General features: G+C 45.4%; 1 protein-coding gene across 11 annotated transcripts in view; it reads right to left on the bottom strand.

Annotated features, from left to right (window-relative positions):
* Positions 1-20,399, bottom strand: part of SRRM1 (serine and arginine repetitive matrix 1) — a 31,383-nt gene that overhangs the window by 7,607 nt on the left and 3,377 nt on the right. For 3 of the 11 annotated variants that reach the window (XM_040424474.1, XM_040424476.1, XM_040424481.1), the window contains exons 2-13: positions 18,631-18,720; positions 17,040-17,162; positions 14,509-14,679; positions 7,883-7,986; positions 7,558-7,788; positions 6,345-6,524; positions 5,656-5,775; positions 5,231-5,502; positions 5,033-5,113; positions 3,942-4,028; positions 3,147-3,288; positions 701-742 (exon numbers count right to left, since the gene is read on the bottom strand). In XM_040424474.1, coding sequence (XP_040280408.1) covers positions 701-742; positions 3,147-3,288; positions 3,942-4,028; positions 5,033-5,113; positions 5,231-5,502; positions 5,656-5,775; positions 6,345-6,524; positions 7,558-7,788; positions 7,883-7,986; positions 14,509-14,679; positions 17,040-17,162; positions 18,631-18,720 — 1,643 coding nt within the window. Of the gene's footprint in view, positions 1-700; positions 743-3,146; positions 3,289-3,941; positions 4,029-5,032; positions 5,114-5,230; positions 5,503-5,655; positions 5,776-6,344; positions 6,525-7,557; positions 7,789-7,882; positions 7,987-14,508; positions 17,163-18,630; positions 18,721-20,399 lie in introns of those variants that run through there. The other 8 variants (XM_040424477.1, XM_040424480.1, XM_040424483.1 and 5 more) reach the window with 7 other exon arrangements.

Genomic DNA, 20,399 nt, shown 5'->3' with positions numbered 1-20,399 from the left:
CCGTATTGCCCTCCATATGTTGTTTTAAATTTATATGTTTTTTTGTGGCTATATCGTTTATTAAAGGAGAAATAAAAGTTATATTTTAAAAATTAGAGAAAAGGCCAGAAACAGGAATTATAGTCCCAGACTATTGAAACCGTACTTCTTGACCTCCTGGGTCCAGTGGATCACTTGTAAATATCATGTACAGTATGCAACATAGGGTTAGGTATACTATATATCGCGCTGAGAAGCGATGTTAATTATGCTGAGAAGCATTTATTCGATGAAAACATAGTATTGAGGATGTGCGATCCATTTTCAGTCTAACATTTTACAGACCCTTAAAGATAGTTTTAATTCATTAACAAACAAAGAACTGAAACACAAAGGGGGAATTTATAATTCTCCAATGCCAGTTTTTTGGCGTAATAGTCACAAAACTTAGTTTTGCAAATTTAAATGCCACTGTGACTGTCACAACTGGCATATTTACGCAGCCCTTCCCAGGTTTCTGAAAAGGGGGGGTGGCAAGGATGGGGCCATCAGCCACAGCACATTCATTATTTATGCCAGAAACTGGTGTAAAAAAAAATTAATATTCTGAGGCTCCGAGCTGTCAGATTTCATTTTAAGGCACAGACTGCCATAGTAAAAACAGTACCAAATTCTAATCGACTACATCTAGTAGTAGACTATTATAAAGACCTACACCAACCTTTTAGGCGGAGGTGATTGCCACCTTTTCACAGTCTGCATCCTGACAGCAAGGAGGAAACAAACAGATTCAAGTTCAAGCGCATTTATAAAAAAAACAAAACAAAAAAAAAAAACACAGCATCCTTCTGCACACCAAAGATGGTGGAGGGCTCTCATTGGGACCAACTAACAAAAAGGACCCTTCTAGCATTGTTGGCTTTTGGATGCCAGGGAAAATCTGCCTCATGAAAGCCAAAATGCCTGGCAACAGCAGCACCCTGACAGCTACAGGTACACAGCTGGAGGCCAAAAAAGCAGAAGCCAAGAGACTTGCGCTTCATAATTAAATTATGTTCTCACTGACAATTTTTTAGGGTTGGTTTACATCAGGTTTTATGCCTCTGACCTAAAAAAAAAGGGATTAAAAAAACGCAGCACACCATTCTTGTATCCTGCAGTCTGGTAAAAAAAAACAAAACTTTTTTTTACAATGGTAAAAATAAAAAAAATGCATACTTTTTCTTCACAAATGGAACTCTACGGTGAACGGATGGGGGAAAAAAAAAGTGATGGGAACCCAGCTAAACTGTTAGGCCCCTTTCACACGGGCGAGTATTCTGCGCGGATGTGATGTGTGAGGTGAACGCATTGCATCCGCACTGAATATCGACCCATTAATTTCTATGGGGCTGTTCACATGAGCGTTGATTTTCACGCATCACTTGTGCGTTGCGTGAAAATCGCAGCATGCTCCTCTTTGCACGTTTTTCACGTAACGCAGGCCCCATAGAAATGAATGGGGTTGCGTGAAAATCGCAAGTATCCGCAAGCAAGTGCGGATGCGGTGCGATTTTCACGCACGGTTGTTAGGAGACGATCGGGATGGAGACCTGATCATTCATTTTCCCTTATAACATGGTTATAAAGGGAAAATAATAGCATTCTGAATACAGAATGCATAGTAAAATAGCGCTGGAGGGGGTTAAAAAAATATATTTAACTCACCTTAGTCCACTTGATCGCGCTGCCCGGCTTCTCGTCTGTCTCCTTTGTTGAACAGGACCTGTGGTGAGCATTCATTACAGGAACAGGACCCGTGGTCATGTCACTCCGGTCATCACATGATCTTTTACCATCATGTGATGGATCATGTGATGACCGGAGTGACGTCACCACAGGTCCTGTTCCTGTCATAAATGCTCACCACAGGTCCTGTTCCTGTCATAAATGCTCACCACAGGTCCTGTTCAACAAAGGAGACAGACGAGAAGCCGGGCAGCGCGATCAAGTGGACTAAGGTGAGTTAAAAAATTCTCTTTTTTTTTTAACCCCTCCAGCGCCATTTTACTATGCATTCTGTATTCAGAATGCGATTATTTTCCCTTATAACCATGTTATAAGGGAAAATAATACAATCTACACAACCCCGATCTCAAGCCTGAACTTCTGTGAAGAAGTTCGGGTACCAAACATGCACGATTTTTCTCACGCGAGTGCAAAACGCATTACAAATGTTTTGCACTCGCGCGGAGAAAAAAAATAAAATCACACGTGTTCCCGCAACGCACCCGCACATTTTCCCGCAACGCCCGTGTGAAAGGGGCCTTAGGGTCCATTTACAGGTCTGTAGTGCATTGCAGATCCACAATACACCTGGCCGGCACCCACATAGAACTGCCTACTCTTGTCTGCAATTGCGGACAAGAATAGGACATGTTCTATTTTTTTCCAGAGCTGCGGCCCGGAAGATCGGGGCCGCACTCGGGAAATGCGGATGCGAAGAGCACATAGTGTGCTCTTTGCATCCATTTCTGCCCCATTGAGAATGAATGGCTCCGCACCCGTTCTGGATATTGCAGAACGGATGCGGACCCATTCCACAGATGTGTGAATGAACGCTTAATCGGTTTGGTCACTTTTATAAAAAACGTAAAGAAGCACTTCTGTTAAAAATGGGCTGTTCATTTGAATTATACTTTCTGATTGGAATAAATTCAGTTAGTTTCTTAGTGGCTTTTTGAAGGAAGGACAGAAAAAAAAAAATTCTCCTTTGATCTGTTCTAAACCAAAGATGTTAGTGTGAACAGAGTCTAAAAGATTTCTATAGTCTCATAACCGACAGTGCTCTCCCATATACACACAAATTTGGTGCTGCCAAGTGTGTGTTTTTAATCAGTGGGAATAGAGGATAAAAGTTGCATAGGCTTATTTTTAGGAGAACAAAAAGGAGTGGATGAGGAAAAAAAAACAAAAACAAAAAAAAACACAATGGTCAGAAACGGTCCCCATACACATTAGAATGTTGCCTGAGCCTGACATTCTCTGCGGTTTGCACAACCTTACACTAAATGTTATTGGGGCCTAAACTGCTAAGAAATATTTATGAGCATTTTCAGATTTCCATTTTTAGCAGCAGGTATAAGACTTGTATTGCCAGAAGAAAACTCAGCTACAGAGGTACTCACTGTGGAGAAGGATCCTTGGGCCGTTTTCGAGAAGGGGATGGACTTCTTGATGTAGACTGCCTACGTCTCCTGCCAACTTCCCCATTCTTTACTCCTGCGCGCTTTGGCCGTTCATCTTCTGATGAGGAGGATGACCCAGAATCTAGAATGCAATAATATTATTCAGAGGTTTCCATTGCATTTAAATGAAAAGATCTGTGAAGCAAGCCAAGGTTCTAGAAAGGCATCAATTTCTACTTGCAGTACTTAAAGAGGACCTTTCACTTGTAAAAACAACGTGAACTAAGTATGCTGACATATAGAGCGGCGCCCGGGGATCTCACTGCACTTACTATTATCCCCGGGCGCCGCTCCGTTCTCCCGTTATGCCCTCCGGTACCTTTGCTCTGTAAGTTATAGTAGGCGGTGTCTTCCCTTGTCCTGTGGGCGTCTCCTTCTCCTAGGCTGTAGCGATGGCCAATCGCAGCGCACAGCTCACAGCCTGGGAGAAAAAAACCTCCCAGGCTGTGAGCTGTGCGCTGCGATTGGCCAGCTTTGCAGCCTAGGAGAAGGAGACGCCCACAGGACAAGGGAAGACACCGCCTACTATAACTTACAGAGCAAAGGTACCGGAGGGCATAGCAGGAGAACGGAGCGGCACCCGGGGATAATAGTAAGTGCAGTGAGATCCCCGGGCGCCGCTCTATATGTCAGCATACTTAGTTCACATTGTTTTTACAAGTGAAAGGTCCTCTAAGTTTTTCACAATGTTTACTTTTTAGAGCATCACTATCTCTTTCTCCATAACACAATTACCTGATGAGGACTGCTGATTTTGTCTCCTATACTGACGACGCTGCTGTACGGAATCAGATGTTCCCATTTTGCCTCCCTTATCATCATCTGCAAAATCAAAGTGGGTCTTAAAATTCAAATTGGAAAGTATATATATATATGTTCTGCAGAGAGTGGCGGGCAGTAAGTGTGCAGTCACCTAATGCAGGGAAAAGAGCAGAGTAGCATGACATTTAAAAGGGACAATCTTAAAAAATATTATTCACCATCCACATGTGAATATTCTATTTATTTTTTCAACAATAAAAGATTAGCGGATGCTTTTCTGGATAAAATTCTTTGAAGTCACTCCATTCTACTTTTAGCACAGCAAGCAGTCTTGCTTGACTTTTCATAGTTACTGTGGCAAGACTTGACAAAGATTTAGCTCTACACTTTAAAGGGTGAAAGCCACAATGAAACGAGTATGGATTATAACTGCTAAAAACGCATTCACTTTGCTGGTACAGTACGCTGTGGATTAGGGCTCATGCACACGACCGTTCAGTTTTTTTTTTTTGCTGTCCGCAAATTGCGGATCCACAAAACACGGAAGCCGCTCGTGTGCCTTCCATAATTTGCTTAACGGAACAGGCAGCCCATTGTAGAAATGCCTATTCTTGTCCGCAAAACGGACAAGAATAGGAGATGCTATATTTTTTTTGCGGGGCCTCGGAACGGAGCAACGGATGCGGACAGCACACGGAGTGCTGTCTGCATCTTTTGCGGCCCCATTGAAGTAAATGGGTCCGCACCCAAGCCGCAAGAACTGCGGCTCGGATGCGGACCAGAACGGTCGTGTGCATGAGACCTTAGCCTCATGAAAACCCACGACGGAGATCCGCAGCATTTCAGATAATACAAGCAAAACAAAGACAACTTCTCCTATACCGGTTTAATAGGGCCCAATAAACAACTGCCCTCTATTACAGGAGACAGATTTACAAGGTTGGTGCCATAGATGCAGATATGCGGTACCTCTCAACCAATGGGGCCAGGCTCTACCATTAATATAAAACTGAAGTCATACATTATATTGGGGAATAGACACTAATGTAAACTTTATGACCTACCAGACTCTGATATTTCCCTTCTGCGTGGTTTTGGAGGAGGTGATGGCGTTTTCCGCTTCTCTATAATTTTGTGCTTTGATGCTGTAAAGAAATACACCAAAACCTAAATATAAACTAGGACAGCAACAAATAGATTACAGCACACAGCAGGGTACTGAATGGTATCGCTTAGTAACTATGCCAAATGTTTGTGATTACCTGAAGTATGAGCAGGTGAAACGGACCCTCTAGGCTTTCTTGAACGTAATGACTGCTGTGGAGATGGGGAACGCCTTTTCTGTGGAGGACTTGGAGGTGGAGACTGTCTATATCGTCTTCGTGGAGGACTAGCAGATGGAGATGAGCGGCGTGGCTTACGTGGTGGGCTGGAAGAAATTCTTTTGGGTTGCTTCTTAGGAGGTGGTGGCGGTGATCTGGATGAAGATGATGAGCTACTACTTCCAGACAAAGATGCTGATGAACGTCTCCTACTGAGCATTTGAAGAAAAAAAAAGTCATAATATATATATATTTATTTTTTTAAAAAGCCATTGTTCAGTGTAATAAATGTCAGATCATGTATATACTAAAAACTGACAATGACAATCACCATTAACAAAGATGAACAAAAGATTAGCAAATACCGTCTAACAGGACTTCTGCTTCTCTTGTGTCTAGGAGGAGGCGGCATTCGTCGAGGGGGGCTTCTCCGTCGAGGAGATGGTCTACGTCGGGGGCTAGGACGCCTCCTTGGACTGTAAGACCTATTATATAAACCTTGTATTAAAGGCAATGTACACCTTTGGGGGCATATTTTTATTAGTGCATACTAATGAGCTAAGAATCATTTTTTCAACTGGTCATTATTAGAAATATGGAGCCTTTTTCCTGTACATAGCTGAGATGCTCTTGTAGCAGCCTCTGGATTCTCTCTTTTCCGTCCGGGCTCCTCATCTCTGCTCTGACATTATAAACACTCATAATAGCTCAGTTACTAATAAGAATGTAGTTACAATGTTTATGACCACTTAGTAGTTTAGAGAAAAGGTTTATTAGATGACAACACAAAGAGAAAAGTGAAAGTACCAGTTAGAAAAACAGTTAACCCTTTATGACAGAACAGCTCAATTGTTAATAAAGGCCAATTGAAAATATGATTTTTTTTTTGTCAAAAATTAGTAAAATGCAAACAAAGGTTTCCTCCAAAGATGTACATAGCCTTTAAGATCTTTAATAAGACTAAAGATCCAAGTTAAATAAAATCACCTTAATAATCAAAGCACTAAGAATGGAAAAATAAAAAATTAAAATCACAAAAAGATTCAACATCTACCTAGATCTCGAATGATGCCGTCTCCGTGGTCTAGAATGGGAAGGGGAACGAGACCTGGACTTTGAACGTGTACGAGACCTGTGGCGATGTCGCTCCTCTTTAATTTTCCGCAAATTTGGCTCTGGCGATACATCCTTAGTTTCTGGTGCAGAATCAGGTTTAGAGATCTTAACTATGTCACTGGAAGAAGAGAACAAAAACACATGGATGCCAAAGCTTGCTCCAAGGGAAAGCATGAAATTAGGTAGACACGTCTATGAAAGGCTTCATGCACAAAAACAGTAGTGCTGTCCACAGCAAGGTCCAACAGATTTCACTTTAAGTAAAAAAAACTATTTAAAAATACTAACAATTTTTGTATAAACTGCATACACAATTCACTAAAACTATTAAACAGATTGTTATTTTTTAGAGCAAATTCAAGTATTCGTATTAGAGTCTGAAGCAGTGGTAAATTCAGTTTCTAATTGCAGATTTTTTTATTTTATTACCTGAACATGATTATGGGGGCGGCCATCTTGCCTGAGCTGTTCTTAACAGCATTTACAAAGCAGGCTGACTTCTATGGGAGTTTTCTAGGCATGCCCTGTGACCTGTGCAGAGGTCATTGTACAAAGAAAGGATAAGCTCTGACAATCAATTGGATCCTGTCTTATTTACCATTCTAAGGACCCTAATACACCTGCAGTTTAAGCAGGCCATTTTTCGGGAAGGATGTGTTCCTTCTGGCAATTGCCTGCTCGCTAGCGGAGGAGACTGCTGCTATTATATGCAGCAATCTCCTCCACGGTATGGGAAGGAGCGATCTTATGCCATCGTTTGTCCCCATACTAAATCAGTTTCCAGCAGCAGATAGTGCTTACACAGCACAATCTGCCACCGACAAATTTTTCCAATTACCTGATTAACAAGCAAACGCTCGTTCATTGGGCAATTGGAATCTTTTTTAGTTTTAAAAATAGTTTGTCCGTGGCAGTGTGCGCTGTGTAATCGGCAGTATTACACTGCCAGATGATCGCTAACTAGCATTACTAAAATATGCACTGCATTAGTTTCTGCTGTGGATTTTTTTGCAACACATGGATGAGAATTCCTGGTACTGTACAAAGCTGTGCATATATTCACAAAAATCCACAATAGCAAATCTGCTGCATTTCAGTCACATGTGGACGTACCAAAAGGGCTACAAAAAGGTCAGTTCATTCATAGTTACCTAGATGATGTTGCCTCTTGTACAAATGGCTCCTTTACTTTTAGAGATGGCTCAGGTTCTTGAACTTCCGGCTCTCCCTGGTCAAGAACTGGAGGAGGAGGAGAAGGACTAGGGCTTTTTGTTTTGTGCCGTGGAGAATGAGAGGGGCTTCTCTTTCTCTCTCTTCTACTTGGAGACCTCCTTCGCGGTGAGGATGATCTCCTCCTTGGTGAAGATGACCTAGATTTTCGCCTAGAGAAAATAAAACAGTTAAGGCAATTCTATAACGGCTTAAACTTTTAGACCACACAGATAAGCAACAAATGAGTGTTGATTTAAAAGTCACCTTCTTGGACTTCTAGATCGATCTCTTTTATCTCTGTCCTCTTTATCTCGTCTATCTTTATCATCGTCTTGCTTCTTCAGAGTTGCCAACTTCTCCTGCTCAATCTAGGCACAAAATCAAGATCAGTGTTTTAATGGAGAGAATGAATAGATACACACACACACCGTATAGTACAGGTTGTCATGGACGAGAAGATACCAAACAATATCAGTTTATGCTTTAAGACTTATTTAAAAAGGAGTTGTCCAGGTCTAGATAGGGATGACCTATGCTCAGATCGGTGGGGCGGGAGTCCAACACCAGTCACCCCCAGTGATTAGCTATTCTCAGCAAGTGCGGGAAAAAAAAAGAAAAAAAAGAGAGGCAGAAACAGAAAGCTCTGTCTGTTGTATAACTGCTCCCAGTCTAGGCAATGCTCTGTGCACTTATTACAGTATATAAGACTCTGCAGAGATCTTTCTGCGAGTCTGCTATGATGCATCATTCTGATTACTAGAACTAGGCATGTTAAATTAATAAACTATCTGTAAAAAAAAAAAAAAAAAAAAAAACACCTGGAGAGACCCATGTAACCATGTTTGAACCCCTTCACTGCCGAAGATATCTCTAATCTATCATGACTTTAAATGCTTCCTACAGGTAGAGTTTAGATCTGGTATGATAGTAAAGTCCTAGAAAGTGGGAAGCAGGAAGTTTACATCAAGAAGACAGATCAAAACTCTGCTGCAGGCCATCAATAGATTGGTGGCAGTCAGACTGCCAATCAGCTGTTCTGCAATATCTTCAGAAACGGATGGAGCTGGTTACTGTGAATGGGAGCAATGTAGAGCTGCAACGAGTACTCGATTAAATTGTCGAGTAATATGAAAAAAAACCAAAAAAAAAAAAAACAACATAGGGAGGTAGCGACTAAACTACTGTTCCAAGCCAGGAAATGCATAGTTGGACATGGGGGGGGAGGGACACACAGAAGGACCGAATGCGCCACCCCCAGTAGGAAGGTCCTCACCGGACCGAGCAGAGACAGAGACCGCTGAAAGAAAATGGCCAGAGTAGAGACCTGACCATTCAGAGAGCTCAGGGACATTCCCATCTCAAGACCCGACTGGAGAGAAGAAAGGATCACCTGAACGGAGAAACAAAGTGAAAAAAACACCTAACTTCTCGCAAAAAGGCAAGAAAGGCCTTCCAGGTACGATAGTATATCTGGGAGGAAGCTGGTCTCCTGGCTCTTATCATGGACTTCACGACAGAGTCTGAGAAGCCCCTCTACTTCAAGATGGAGGTCACAGACAGCAGGTCCTCCCTGAGAGGAAGAGGCCAGGGAATGTCTGCCAGCATCCGAGTGCCTTCCGAGAACCAGGCGTGGCAAGGCCAAACGGGGGCGATGATTATGGTCGGGATCCCTTCCGCCGCGACCCTGCGAAGAACCGTTGGGAGTGAGGCAGTGGTGGGAAGACAGAGGAGCGCGGCAGTGGTGGGAAGACAGAGGAGCGCGAAGTCTCGCCACGGAGACACCAGAGTGTCCACCCCGTACGCCTCAGGATCCCGAGCTCAGGCCAGGAACCTCGTTGTTGAGCCTGGACGCCATCAGCGCCACGTCCGGGCAGCCCCAACGGCGACAGACGTCCTCGAATACGTCCTGATGCAGAGACCACTCTCCCGGATCTACCCTGTTGCAGCTGAGAAAGTCTGCCGTCCAGTTTTCGACCTCTGGGATGTACACTGCAGACCATATTGGAACATGAGCTTCCGCCCACTGGAGGATCCTTTTCACCTCTTGCATCACCTGTCCGGCTGCGGGTTCCGCCCTGAAGATTGATGTAGGCCACAGCTGTGGCATTGTCCGACTGGACCCTTACCAGGAGACCCGCTAGGAGGGGGGTCCAATGAGACAGAAAAAAATTACTCCGAGCTCCAGTATGTTGATCGGAAGGCGGTCTTCCACTTCTGACCCACCCTCTGAACAGTCCGAGCCCGGAAAAAGCCACCCCAACCCTGGAGACTAGCATCGGCGATTGGGAGGAAGGATCTCCCTGAAGCCAGATTCTGAGGGGACAGCCACCACGGGAGTCCCATGCGAACCCGATGCGGTAGGCGGATCTGAGTGTCCAGACCCCTCGATGTCCTGTCCCAGAAGGACAGGATCGCCTGTCGCAGAGGCAGAGTGTGAAACTGGGCAAAGGGAACAGCCTCGAAGGAGGCCACCATAAGCCCCAGAACCTGCATGCAATTCCTGATGGAGATACACAGAGAATGCAGAAGGCGAGACACCGGCTCCCGTATCCGACTTGTAATCCGGAAGGAATACCCGGGCTGCAGTGGTGTCCAGAATCATCCCCAGGAAGGTCACCCTCTGGGCAGGTTGGAGAGAGGACTTCGAGAAGCTGATCAGCCAGCCGAACTGCTTCAGAGTCTGAACAGTGAACCTGACGCTGTCTTCAGCCTGGGGACGAGAGGGAGCCTTTATCAGTATGTCGCCCAGGTAGGGCACCAGAGATAATGACGGCCGCCAATGGCGAAGCGCAGGAATGTGTGGTGAGATTCTGCAATAGGGACATGCAGATAGGCGTCCCAGATGACCACTGACGCAAGGAACTCCCCTGAAAGAAGAGAAGCAATAACGGAGAGGAGGGATTCCATCCGGAACCTCCGCACCCGACGGGACTTGTTAAAGAGCTTCAGGTCTAGGACCAGACGTACAGATCCCTCCTTCTTTGGCACCACAAAGAGATTTGAGTAGAACCCTGTTCCTCCAGAGGAACTGGGGCAACTACACCCCGGATCAGAAGGTAAGAGACCACTTGTAAAAGGGCCGAGGCTTGGGCCGGATCACTCGGAACCCGAGAAGGGAAGAAACGTTCCGGAGGTCTGGAAGCGAATGCTAGCTTGTAACCAGAAGTTACAATTTTCAGGGTCCAGGCGTCTCGAACGTGAGCTCTCCAGACTAGCTGAAAGGAGATCAGGATTTTGATCACAATGAAAAAATGCATTGGAAAAAACGGACCCGCCATTTATGGACTAACTTTTTTTTCTCATTTTTCGGGTTTAACATGCAAAAGCCAGATCCGGTTTGACGGAACACACAGCGCCGGATCAGGCGTTAATGCAAGTCAATGGGAAAAAGGCCGCATCCGGCGTTCAAAGTGTTCAGGATTTTTGGCCGGAGGTAAAAATACAACATGCTACGGTTTTCTGAAAAGCCTGATCAGTCAAAAAGACTGAACTGAAGACATCCTGAACAGATTAGGGCTCTTTCACACTTGCGTTATTGTCTTCCGGCATAGAGTTCCGTCGTCGGGACTCTATGCCGGAAGAATACTGATCAGGATTATCCTAATGCATTCTGAATGGAGAGTAATCCGTTCAGGATGCATCAGGATGTCTTCAGTTCCGGTACGGAACGTTTTTTGGCCGGAGAAAATACCGCAGCATGCTGCGCTTTTTGCTCCGGCCAAAAATCCTGAAGACTTGCCGCAAGGCCGGATCCGGGATCAATGCCCATTGAAAGGCATTGATCCGGATCCGGCCTTAAGCTAAACGTCGTTTCGGCGCATTGCCGGACCCGACGTTTAGCTTTTTCTGAATAGTTACCATGGCTGCCGGGACGCTAAAGTCCTGACAGCCATGGTAAGTGTAGCGGGGAGCAGCATACTTACCGTCCGTGCGGCTCCCCGGGCGCTCCAGTGACGTCAGGGCGCCCCAAGCGCATGGATCACGTGATCACATGGATCACGTCATCCATGCGCATGGGGCGCTCTGACGTCATTCTGGAGCGCCCGGGGAGCCGCACGGACTGTAAGTATACCGCTCCCCCGCTCCTACTATGGCAACCAGGACTTTAATAGCGTCCTGGGTGCCATAGTAACACTGAAAGCATTTGGAAGACGGTTCCGTCTTCAAATGCTTTCAGTACACTTGCGTTGTTACGGATCCGGCAGGCACCTCCGGCAACGGAAGTGCATGCCGGATCCCAACAACGCAAGTGTGAAAGAGGCCTAACTCTCCATTCAGAATGCATTAGGATAAAACTGATCAGTTCTTTTCCGGATTTGAGCCCCTAGGACGGAACTCAGCGCCGGAAAAGAAAAACGCTAGTGTGAAAGTACCCGTAGAAAGGACCTTGGCGACTCCCATGAATGAGGAATGTCACTGCCTCTGGTGCGTCACCCCTTCTGGAGTGGAAAAGGGGGAATTCCTGGCTACTAGAAGAAGGAGGTTCCCCCTGTATGTCAAAGGTGTCACGGACCGCCGTGACCAAGTCTGCCACCATGGTGGAGAGCTTAGGCGAGGGTTCCGGTTCCGTGTCCTCGTCCGAGCCGGACCTTTCCCCTTCAGACCTGCATTCCCCACGAAGGGGAGAGGCTGAATACGCCTCCAGGCGAGGGGGAGAAGCAGAGTCATCCAAGGAGGGATGCTGCTGTGCACGCTGCCTCTTAACGGTCGAGCGTCCTCTGTGGGGGGCCTTCCATAAAGGCCATGGCCACGTGAGACTTGGGACAAGTCCGCGGCCGCCCTAGCTATGGCAAAGGCCCAGGAGGGCTCCGACTGGGCTGGTTTGATGGAGGGGGGAGGAGGAGATGGATGATGCTGTCCCGAGGCAGGGCAAGAGTCACAGGAGCCTGTAAACGATAGTGGCAAGCAGCATACCTTACAGGATCCCAGTGGGACCTGAGGTGTCGCTATAGATTTTTGGGGGGGCGCCCGGCCTGGCATGACGGCGGCAATCCCGGAGTCAGGGTCTCCTACAGTTTTGAGGAACACCATCTGTCCTACTGTGACCTGTGAGGAGCTGGAGTAGCAGCCAAGCGTGGAGAAGTGCTGAGGCAAAGTGGAAGAGCCCCAGTCGCGTCACAGATCGCGCAAAAAAAAAAAAAAAAAAAAAAAAACCCGCGGTAAAAAAAGTGCGCGCGGGAAACATGAAGAAAGGCAGACCCCGGCTCCGAAAATGGCACCCGCCGCCAGGATGCAAATATTTTAGAGTCTGAAAGGGGCTTTGAACACTGGACATGGGGTACAACAGAGCTACCAGCTTGCCTTGTATAACGAGTCCTCCGAACAAAACGGGAAAAGGCGCAGCAGCATGGTGCTGCGAATAGCCACTGCCCCAAGAAGGAATCCCTCTTCCCTCTCAGCCAGAAGGCCCTCTCAGATCCACAGGTAAGCCCTGAAGAACCATGTCACAGTGTGAACACGGGGGGAGGGGGAGCTGCAGGAGAGCCGATGTACTTATCCGAGTCCTGCAGTCTTCCCCCTCTGTTCCGGACCAGCATGTGGTCACCTCTTCAGTCATCTGGCACAAGGAGTGGCAGTGCACTGGATAGAGGGCAGGACTAGGTGACCCCGGATCTGGTAGGCCACCGGAGCTGCAGGTCGAGCCCGGTTCCACTTATCTTCTGGGGGGAAAGGGAGGTAGCCGGGGACGTCCATTCGACCCCGGCGCTTGCTCCACTGAGAGACCAGGTATGCACCATGCGTCCTCTGTTTAGAAAAAAACAAACCAGAGAAGAAAAAGACTACAGGGACAACCCTGCAGGAGCAGGAATGTCACCTCCTTATCCGACACTAAGCTAAAACTGGGGTCCTCCTGTTGGAGCATGGGGGGTATAGCCAGTGGAGGAGCTGTTTTTTCTTATTTGCATAGTGTCTCCTCCTAGTGGTGGCTTAAGCTATACCCATGGTCTGTGTCCCCCAATAGAATCGGCGAGAAATATTTATATGTAATGTAATAATGTAAGAATAAGATGATTATTGAACAATTATGTAAAAATTAGAAAAATGTAATAAAGATTTATTATAAAAAAAAAAAATATATATAACAAAAAAAATTCTCCATGCAAATTTTTTGCATCGAGGATTTGTTTGTGCCACGTGACCATGGAGCAGGAGTGAATACTCACCCCTTTCCAGCAGGGGGGCCTCCGGACACTCCACAGCACGTCCATGGTCCTGCTCTGTACACCCTGACGTACGCACGCCGTGACCTGACAGTGTGTGACGTCAGGCCCAGAGAAGCGCGGAACGATTGTGTCGGCTGCGCCCATGCTGGAAATGCAAGTTGGTGACACCGAGGAGGTGGGGCCGCGACTATGGCCGGGCGCCCGAAGTGCACAGCGTCATAGCAACCAATGACACGGGTGTCAGGAGGGCAGGCTAGGCTTTCACGGACCGTGCGTCCGTGGTTTAACTGAAGAGTGGCCTGGCCTTAGGGGAGAGATGGCACTGGGTGGGGAAGAGATGATGGCACTGGGGGGAATGAAGGGTGTTGGGGACTGATGGCAGGGGGTCTGATGAGTTTTCATAAAGGAAAACAGTCTATTAATTTTTTATCTTTTTCTCATTAGGAGTACTCAATTAAATGGGAAAAAAAAAAAAAAAAAAAAAAAAAATTGGTAGAATACTCGATTGCTAAAATAATCTTTAGCTGCCGCCCTAGAGCAGTGCTGCAGTAACTAGCTCCGAACATTACACTGTGGACTGGGCTGAATCCAGGACCAAAGAATAAACCCAATATGCACAATATCTCCAATATCTGTCATCAAAAACGTTCTGATGCCCCAACACAGACATAGCACACAAATGAGTCTAGCATTTGCATGTAACCTTTGCCATCACAATCAACATACCTGTCTCTGTTTTATTTCTTCTTTTTTTAATTCAAGAAATGCAGTAGGAATGCCAGCAATATTTTCTTGTGCACTCAAAAGAAGCGGCCACAACTCTCCCATAAATTCCCGGGCATTTTTGCCATTTAGAAAGCCAGTCAAGTTAATCTGCATCATTTTGGAATCTGGGTTCTGCAAAAGAAACCACAGGAAAATTTACAGGTGAGTACTAAAAGCATTACTTTACAGAGAGTGTGCTTTTTTATATGCATCTAGTTTTGTACAGTTGTGAGAAGCAGTTTAGCTTTCCCTATGTCTTTGTGGCTTATAGTCTGGCAAAGATTGAATATTTTGCCTTATTATATTGCCTGTTAATCCTTTGTGGATGTTGGCAAAGCTTGCAGTAAAATGCAAAAATTACTTAGAATCTATCCTACCTACTCACTAAGAAGTGGTACTCTTTACTGAAATCACTTGCTATAATAGAATGGGTTTCATGCATTCCCCTGCAACGTACACAGTCCATAGACTACACTGGTGGGTGACACGTTCAGAACAGTTATAGTCCACAAAGGCTTAAAAGGTTTCTCAACACTGGACAAATTCACACATCGCTTGCATAGTGAAGCAATAGGGGTCCTTGTGACAAGCAAAGCACAGATTCCAGCAGTCTTCAGCCTCTTCTTGGAACCTTGGGGAGGTTTTGGGTATCTCCAAGTTCCCCTGGAGAGAAAGGCGTTCGCTTGGCTTGCTTCCGACTGCCTACAGCAACTCAACCACCTTGAGTTTAATGTTATACCATTTATCTAAATTGCAAAAAATGAACAAGCAATAATGAGTACACAGCCACAAATATAAAAAGGTTATCAAAGATCTACTCTTTATTTCAAAAGCATGAGTTTAAACAGAAATGTATAAAAGTTTTCTACTAACCCAATTAAATCAGACCTGTGATGATTGCAGCCCGTGACTGCTGTTTGGTGGCAGTGCAGAATAGAGCATAAAAAAAATTAACTTATTCAAAATTAAAACAGGCACGCAAGGTGCTACAATTAGATCCAAACAACCACTTTATATGGGTTAAGGGCTGATTTAGACGACTAGCTAGGTCCAGGAACAGAGGCCTGTGTGTCGGCCACATCTCCCAAACTGACTGCAGCTCAGGACATGCGGCTGACACATGGGCTGTGTTTTCCGGTCGTGTGAATCAGCCCTAAGAGTGGACCGGTTAAGGAATAGGGAGGCCTAATAACAAAAAGTTAAAACTAAAAGCCAACATAAAAAATAAAAAAAAAACTCAGAAGGGACACAGAAATGCATGACCTATCGACGAAATTGCTGATAACTAATCAAGCGCTGTGGCCATGCATTTGCACTACCACTCCATTCACTTGATAAAATGGCAGAGAATTGTGCTTGCCATATCCACCAGTCCCAGACAGCAAATGGACCACCTCTCCATTCAAAAGAAGGGGGGGGGGGGGGGGGGGCGGCTTTGGACAAGACCCCTTTTCTCGATCAGTGGGAAGCACAGCAGTGGGACTTCCAGCGATTAAACACCCATCACTTATCTTGTGGAGAAGGTATACTTTGCTATGGTGGGACTATTTAAGGGACTATCCCTTCAAGTGATTGCATATTGCACCAATTAAGTGCTGCACTCCCTTCACTATTTGCTTGGCTCTGCACAGTAGTACTCCCAGACACCCGACAGTTGTGCTGCTTCATTCTCAATGAAAGGCGACTCAGTGCTGCACCCACTTGAGTCTATGGATCAGTGTGTGTGGGGGGCAGAGGTCAGAATCCCCAATGATCATAATGTGGTATTCTAGCTATAAAAGTAATCCCTTTAAGATAAGAATTATTTAAAATGGACATTGTTCTTTATAAAATAAATGGCACAAGTATGAAGGATACTTTAAACTTTTACTGTCCTGTGCCAAGTGCAAGCTTTTTTTTTTTTTTTTTAAAGCTACCCAACTCTGTGCGATGTCCCCATCCTTTTTATTGAGCTTATTCTAGGTGACTAACAATCATTTGCCCGCCCCATCTGCTCTGTGTTCAGAGGTTAGCAGCACTACGCCACAAAACAATATTCTCTCTCCAAACTTTTCATTTCCGAGTGTAATTTTAGTATGGATTCTTCTCCCCCTTTATAAATGGTACATAGTTTTACTGTGCCTTTGCTCATCCACTGTAACACAACTCACCTCCAGAACACACACTGCATCAAGAGTTGGGTCAGAGCGACATTGGACACTCACTCTGCTGTGCCCTAAATAGTTGATGGTGCTATACGTCACACGAAAGGAATAACTTCCAATTTGGTTCAGGCCTTTTAAATCATAAATCACATCATCATTAGAAAACTGCCATCTAACCCATTTCACACAGCAAAACAAAAACGTCTTCCTGACTTGCAGTCTGAATACCACGTACCACCATCTAAACTTAAGCCACGACAATGGTTTTTAAACGATTTGAATGTTCACACAATGTACATGCTAAGTAAAAAACAGATATCAATGTCTGAAACCTTCAATGAGTTATACCTTCACTTCCAGCTGGTTGAAAATAAAGTCTATAACCACATCATCCTCGAAGCCCAATATTTCTGTCACACGCTTCGTTATCCAAGGTTTTATGACCTCCAGATTTACTTTGCTCATTTCCACCTGAAACAGAAGATATACCCTTTAAAAAAGTTTTGCACTTACAAAGACATAATTACTATAAAAGCTAGAAAGCTACCAATAACTAGAATGGACATACCGAGTCCCCTGCTCCTACTCAACACAGCGCTATGGCAGTGAGGAGGAAAAGGAAGCTTAAAGGGGCATTTATCATGTACAGAAAGTTAATACAAGGCACTTACTAATGTATCGTGCTTCTATTTTGCTTCCTTTGCTGGATGGCTTTATTTTTCCATCACATTATACACTGCTTGTTTCTATGGTTATGACCACCCTGCAATCCAGCAACGGAGGAAAAAGCGCCAGTCTAGGCTCACTCCCACGGCCCCGGTCACCAGAAAGGCCAGCACTTTTTCATATAGTGTGCAAGCACGACCACCGCTGCTGGATTGCAAGGTGGTCATAACCATGGAAATGAGGAGTGTATAATGTAATGGAAAAATTAATCAAGCCAGCAAAGGAATCAGGTTAATGATGACCTGTCCTCGGCCAATCAGCTGTTTCAGGGAGGCACCGCACTCTCCAGAGTTCACGGACTGCCGGCCGTTTCTAAGAGCTGCTCGGCAGGGGTTCCAGGAGTCAGACCCCCACTGATGTGATATTGATGAGCTATCCAGAGGAAATATAAATCCTCAGATAACCCCTTTAAAAGGGGTATTCCCATCACATACAATGGGGGCATATCGCTAGGATATGCCCCCATTGTCTGAAAGGTGCGGGTCCCAGAGGTGGGACCTGCACCTACAACGAGAACGGAGCGGGGAGAGCTGTGGCTGGTGGACCCCGGATTTCCCAGGGTCCGTCCACCACCAAACGCTGCTCCCATAGAAGTGAATAGGAGCGCACTGGGCACGCACGGCCCCTGCTCCTATTCATTTCAATTGGGAAAGACGGAAATAGCCGAGCCAGCGCTCAGCTATTTTTGGCAGCCCCGTAGAAATGGAGGATGGCTGCGCATGCGCAGTGTGCCCTCCGTTCATTTCCCCGCTCCGTTCTCATTGTAGGTGCGGGTCCCAGAGGCGAGACCCTCACCTATCAGACAATGGGGGCATATCCTAGCGATAAGCCCCCATTGTATGCGATGGTAAAACCTCTTTAATGCTAGGCAGGGAAGTCCGATTTAAATGGACGGCGCAGGCGCGTGATTTGCGGGGCACCAAGGAGACCGAGGATGTCAATCATCTTTACAAGGGCGTCAAATGGTGAGAGGACGGAGCCTCTGGGTGCCGAATCAACGCCCCACTAGCACCTAGAGGCTCATTTGCATATTATAAAAGTATTAATATTTTTTGCGCGAATGGCGGCAGACAGGGAGATATAAGTCACACAGTTATGTTCTGCTGACATTAGCACATCGCTGATGTCAGCCAGATACATAACGATTTTGCTGATTACAAACCCTTTAATTTAAATCAATTCATCAATACTATGCGCCATTGAGGATGCTTACCTTCTTTTCCAGGCATTCTGCAAACTTAAGCTGCTTCAAGAGCTTCTTCTGCTTGTTGCTGAAACGATTATCCTGCTCCGCACTGGTGCCCTGTGCAACAGAGGAGAAAAGAAAATTCAAAAAGGGCAGCAAGACAACAGCTGTACTTCAATTACCACATTTTATTTTGGGCAGACCTGGGATTGGGAAGGTAGATTTGTCATCTTCTTTGCCTAAATGGGATGCCCATTTTAAATGTTTTTAGTGATAAGAAGCAATCGACTGAAATCTGATGGAACCCGGCAATGCCCCTGAAGTGTACGGACTGCACTTTCACACAACCATGTCCAATTTTCCATACGTGTTAAAACAGATAGCACATTCTCATACTTGGAGAGAATCGAATCCACAACAATGAACCAGAATAGGATATGCACAGAGTTTCTCATACTAGGGAAAAGGAGCCATGAAATCAACGGACGTGTGAATAACATTTTTATAACAGAGAAATGGTGGTGTGAATAAGCTCTTGCACAGAGACACTAGACAATCAGTGCCTGCAGTATATTCATATCCCGTCACTGGTTGTCCAGGTCAAACTGACTATAAATGCAGATCTGAGACGACTATGGAGATACCGGCTGTGTAAAAGACACATTAAAGAGCGTCTGTCAACCTGACCAACCCTACTAAAACCTGGCATATGCTAGAGTTGATCATGCTGATTAAATGGATACCTTTTGTTTCTAGAGTGAACCACTGCCATGATCTCTAATTAATATGCAAATCAGTTATTTTGCACACCGAGGGGCTGGCACCACTATGCTCTATACCAGGGATCAGCAACCTTCGGCATTCCAGCGGCTGTGAAACTACAAATCCCAGCATGCACACTTACTAAGCTATTCTTTAACTCCCCCTAGAAGTGAAGAGGATTCTGGGAGTTGTAGTTTCCGAATAGCTGGAGTGCCGGAGGTTGCCGACCCCTGCTCTATACACCCTCTCGTCTAGCTCAGTATTCTCACGCACGCTCCGTGGCTCACAAGTAATCATTGGTGGTCCAGTTACTAGTGTACCCAGTGATTGTGTCCATGTGTTTTAGCAAAATCATGCATCCCACTAGGAGTCGCCAATCTTTATTTTCATTAATATAAACGACGCATCTCCACAGAATATGCGGTAACGCTACCAACGACCTCCTTTTACTGGATTACTTGCGGACTGGGCCGGGTCCTTGCACCAGAAGTCGTCCAGGCGGTGCTGGCGTGTTCTCGCTATTCTCATTCCACAACTTGTGGGACTTTGTAATGTGTAATGGCCCCATTTAATATTTCATACAATGCAGTGGGGAATAATTCCAAATTGGGTGGAACTGGAAAAGAAAAATTTACTTTTTCCAAAGTTTTTATTTTCTAGTATTAAAGCGAGATAATCGTTCTAAATGTTGTATCGCTGTAATCGTACTGACCCAGAAAATGAAGGGACAGTTTAACCTCATAGGGGCCGTCATAGAAACAAAACCCATAAAACTATGGAGGAATTGAGCTTTTCTTTGCATCGCCATATTCTGACCCCATAACTTTTTAGTTACATGTACTGAGCTTGTCCCAAGCAACCTGTAGTCTTTATTCATCACTTTCAATTCTTTTGGGAGGTGAAGCAAAGAAAAACAGTGAACCAGCCGATTCTTTTCCGTTACAGTGATCACTGACGGGGATAAATATTTAGATTTTTCACTTTCATCCAATTTGACATTAAGGGTCCATTCACACGTCCACAAAATGGAGCCG

This window comes from Bufo bufo, chromosome 3 (assembly GCF_905171765.1).
Source record: "Bufo bufo chromosome 3, aBufBuf1.1, whole genome shotgun sequence".
Lineage (NCBI taxonomy): Eukaryota > Metazoa > Chordata > Amphibia > Anura > Bufonidae > Bufo > Bufo bufo.
The sequence above is the reverse complement of the archived record's forward strand: the minus strand, read 5'-3'. Positions and strand labels throughout refer to the sequence as shown.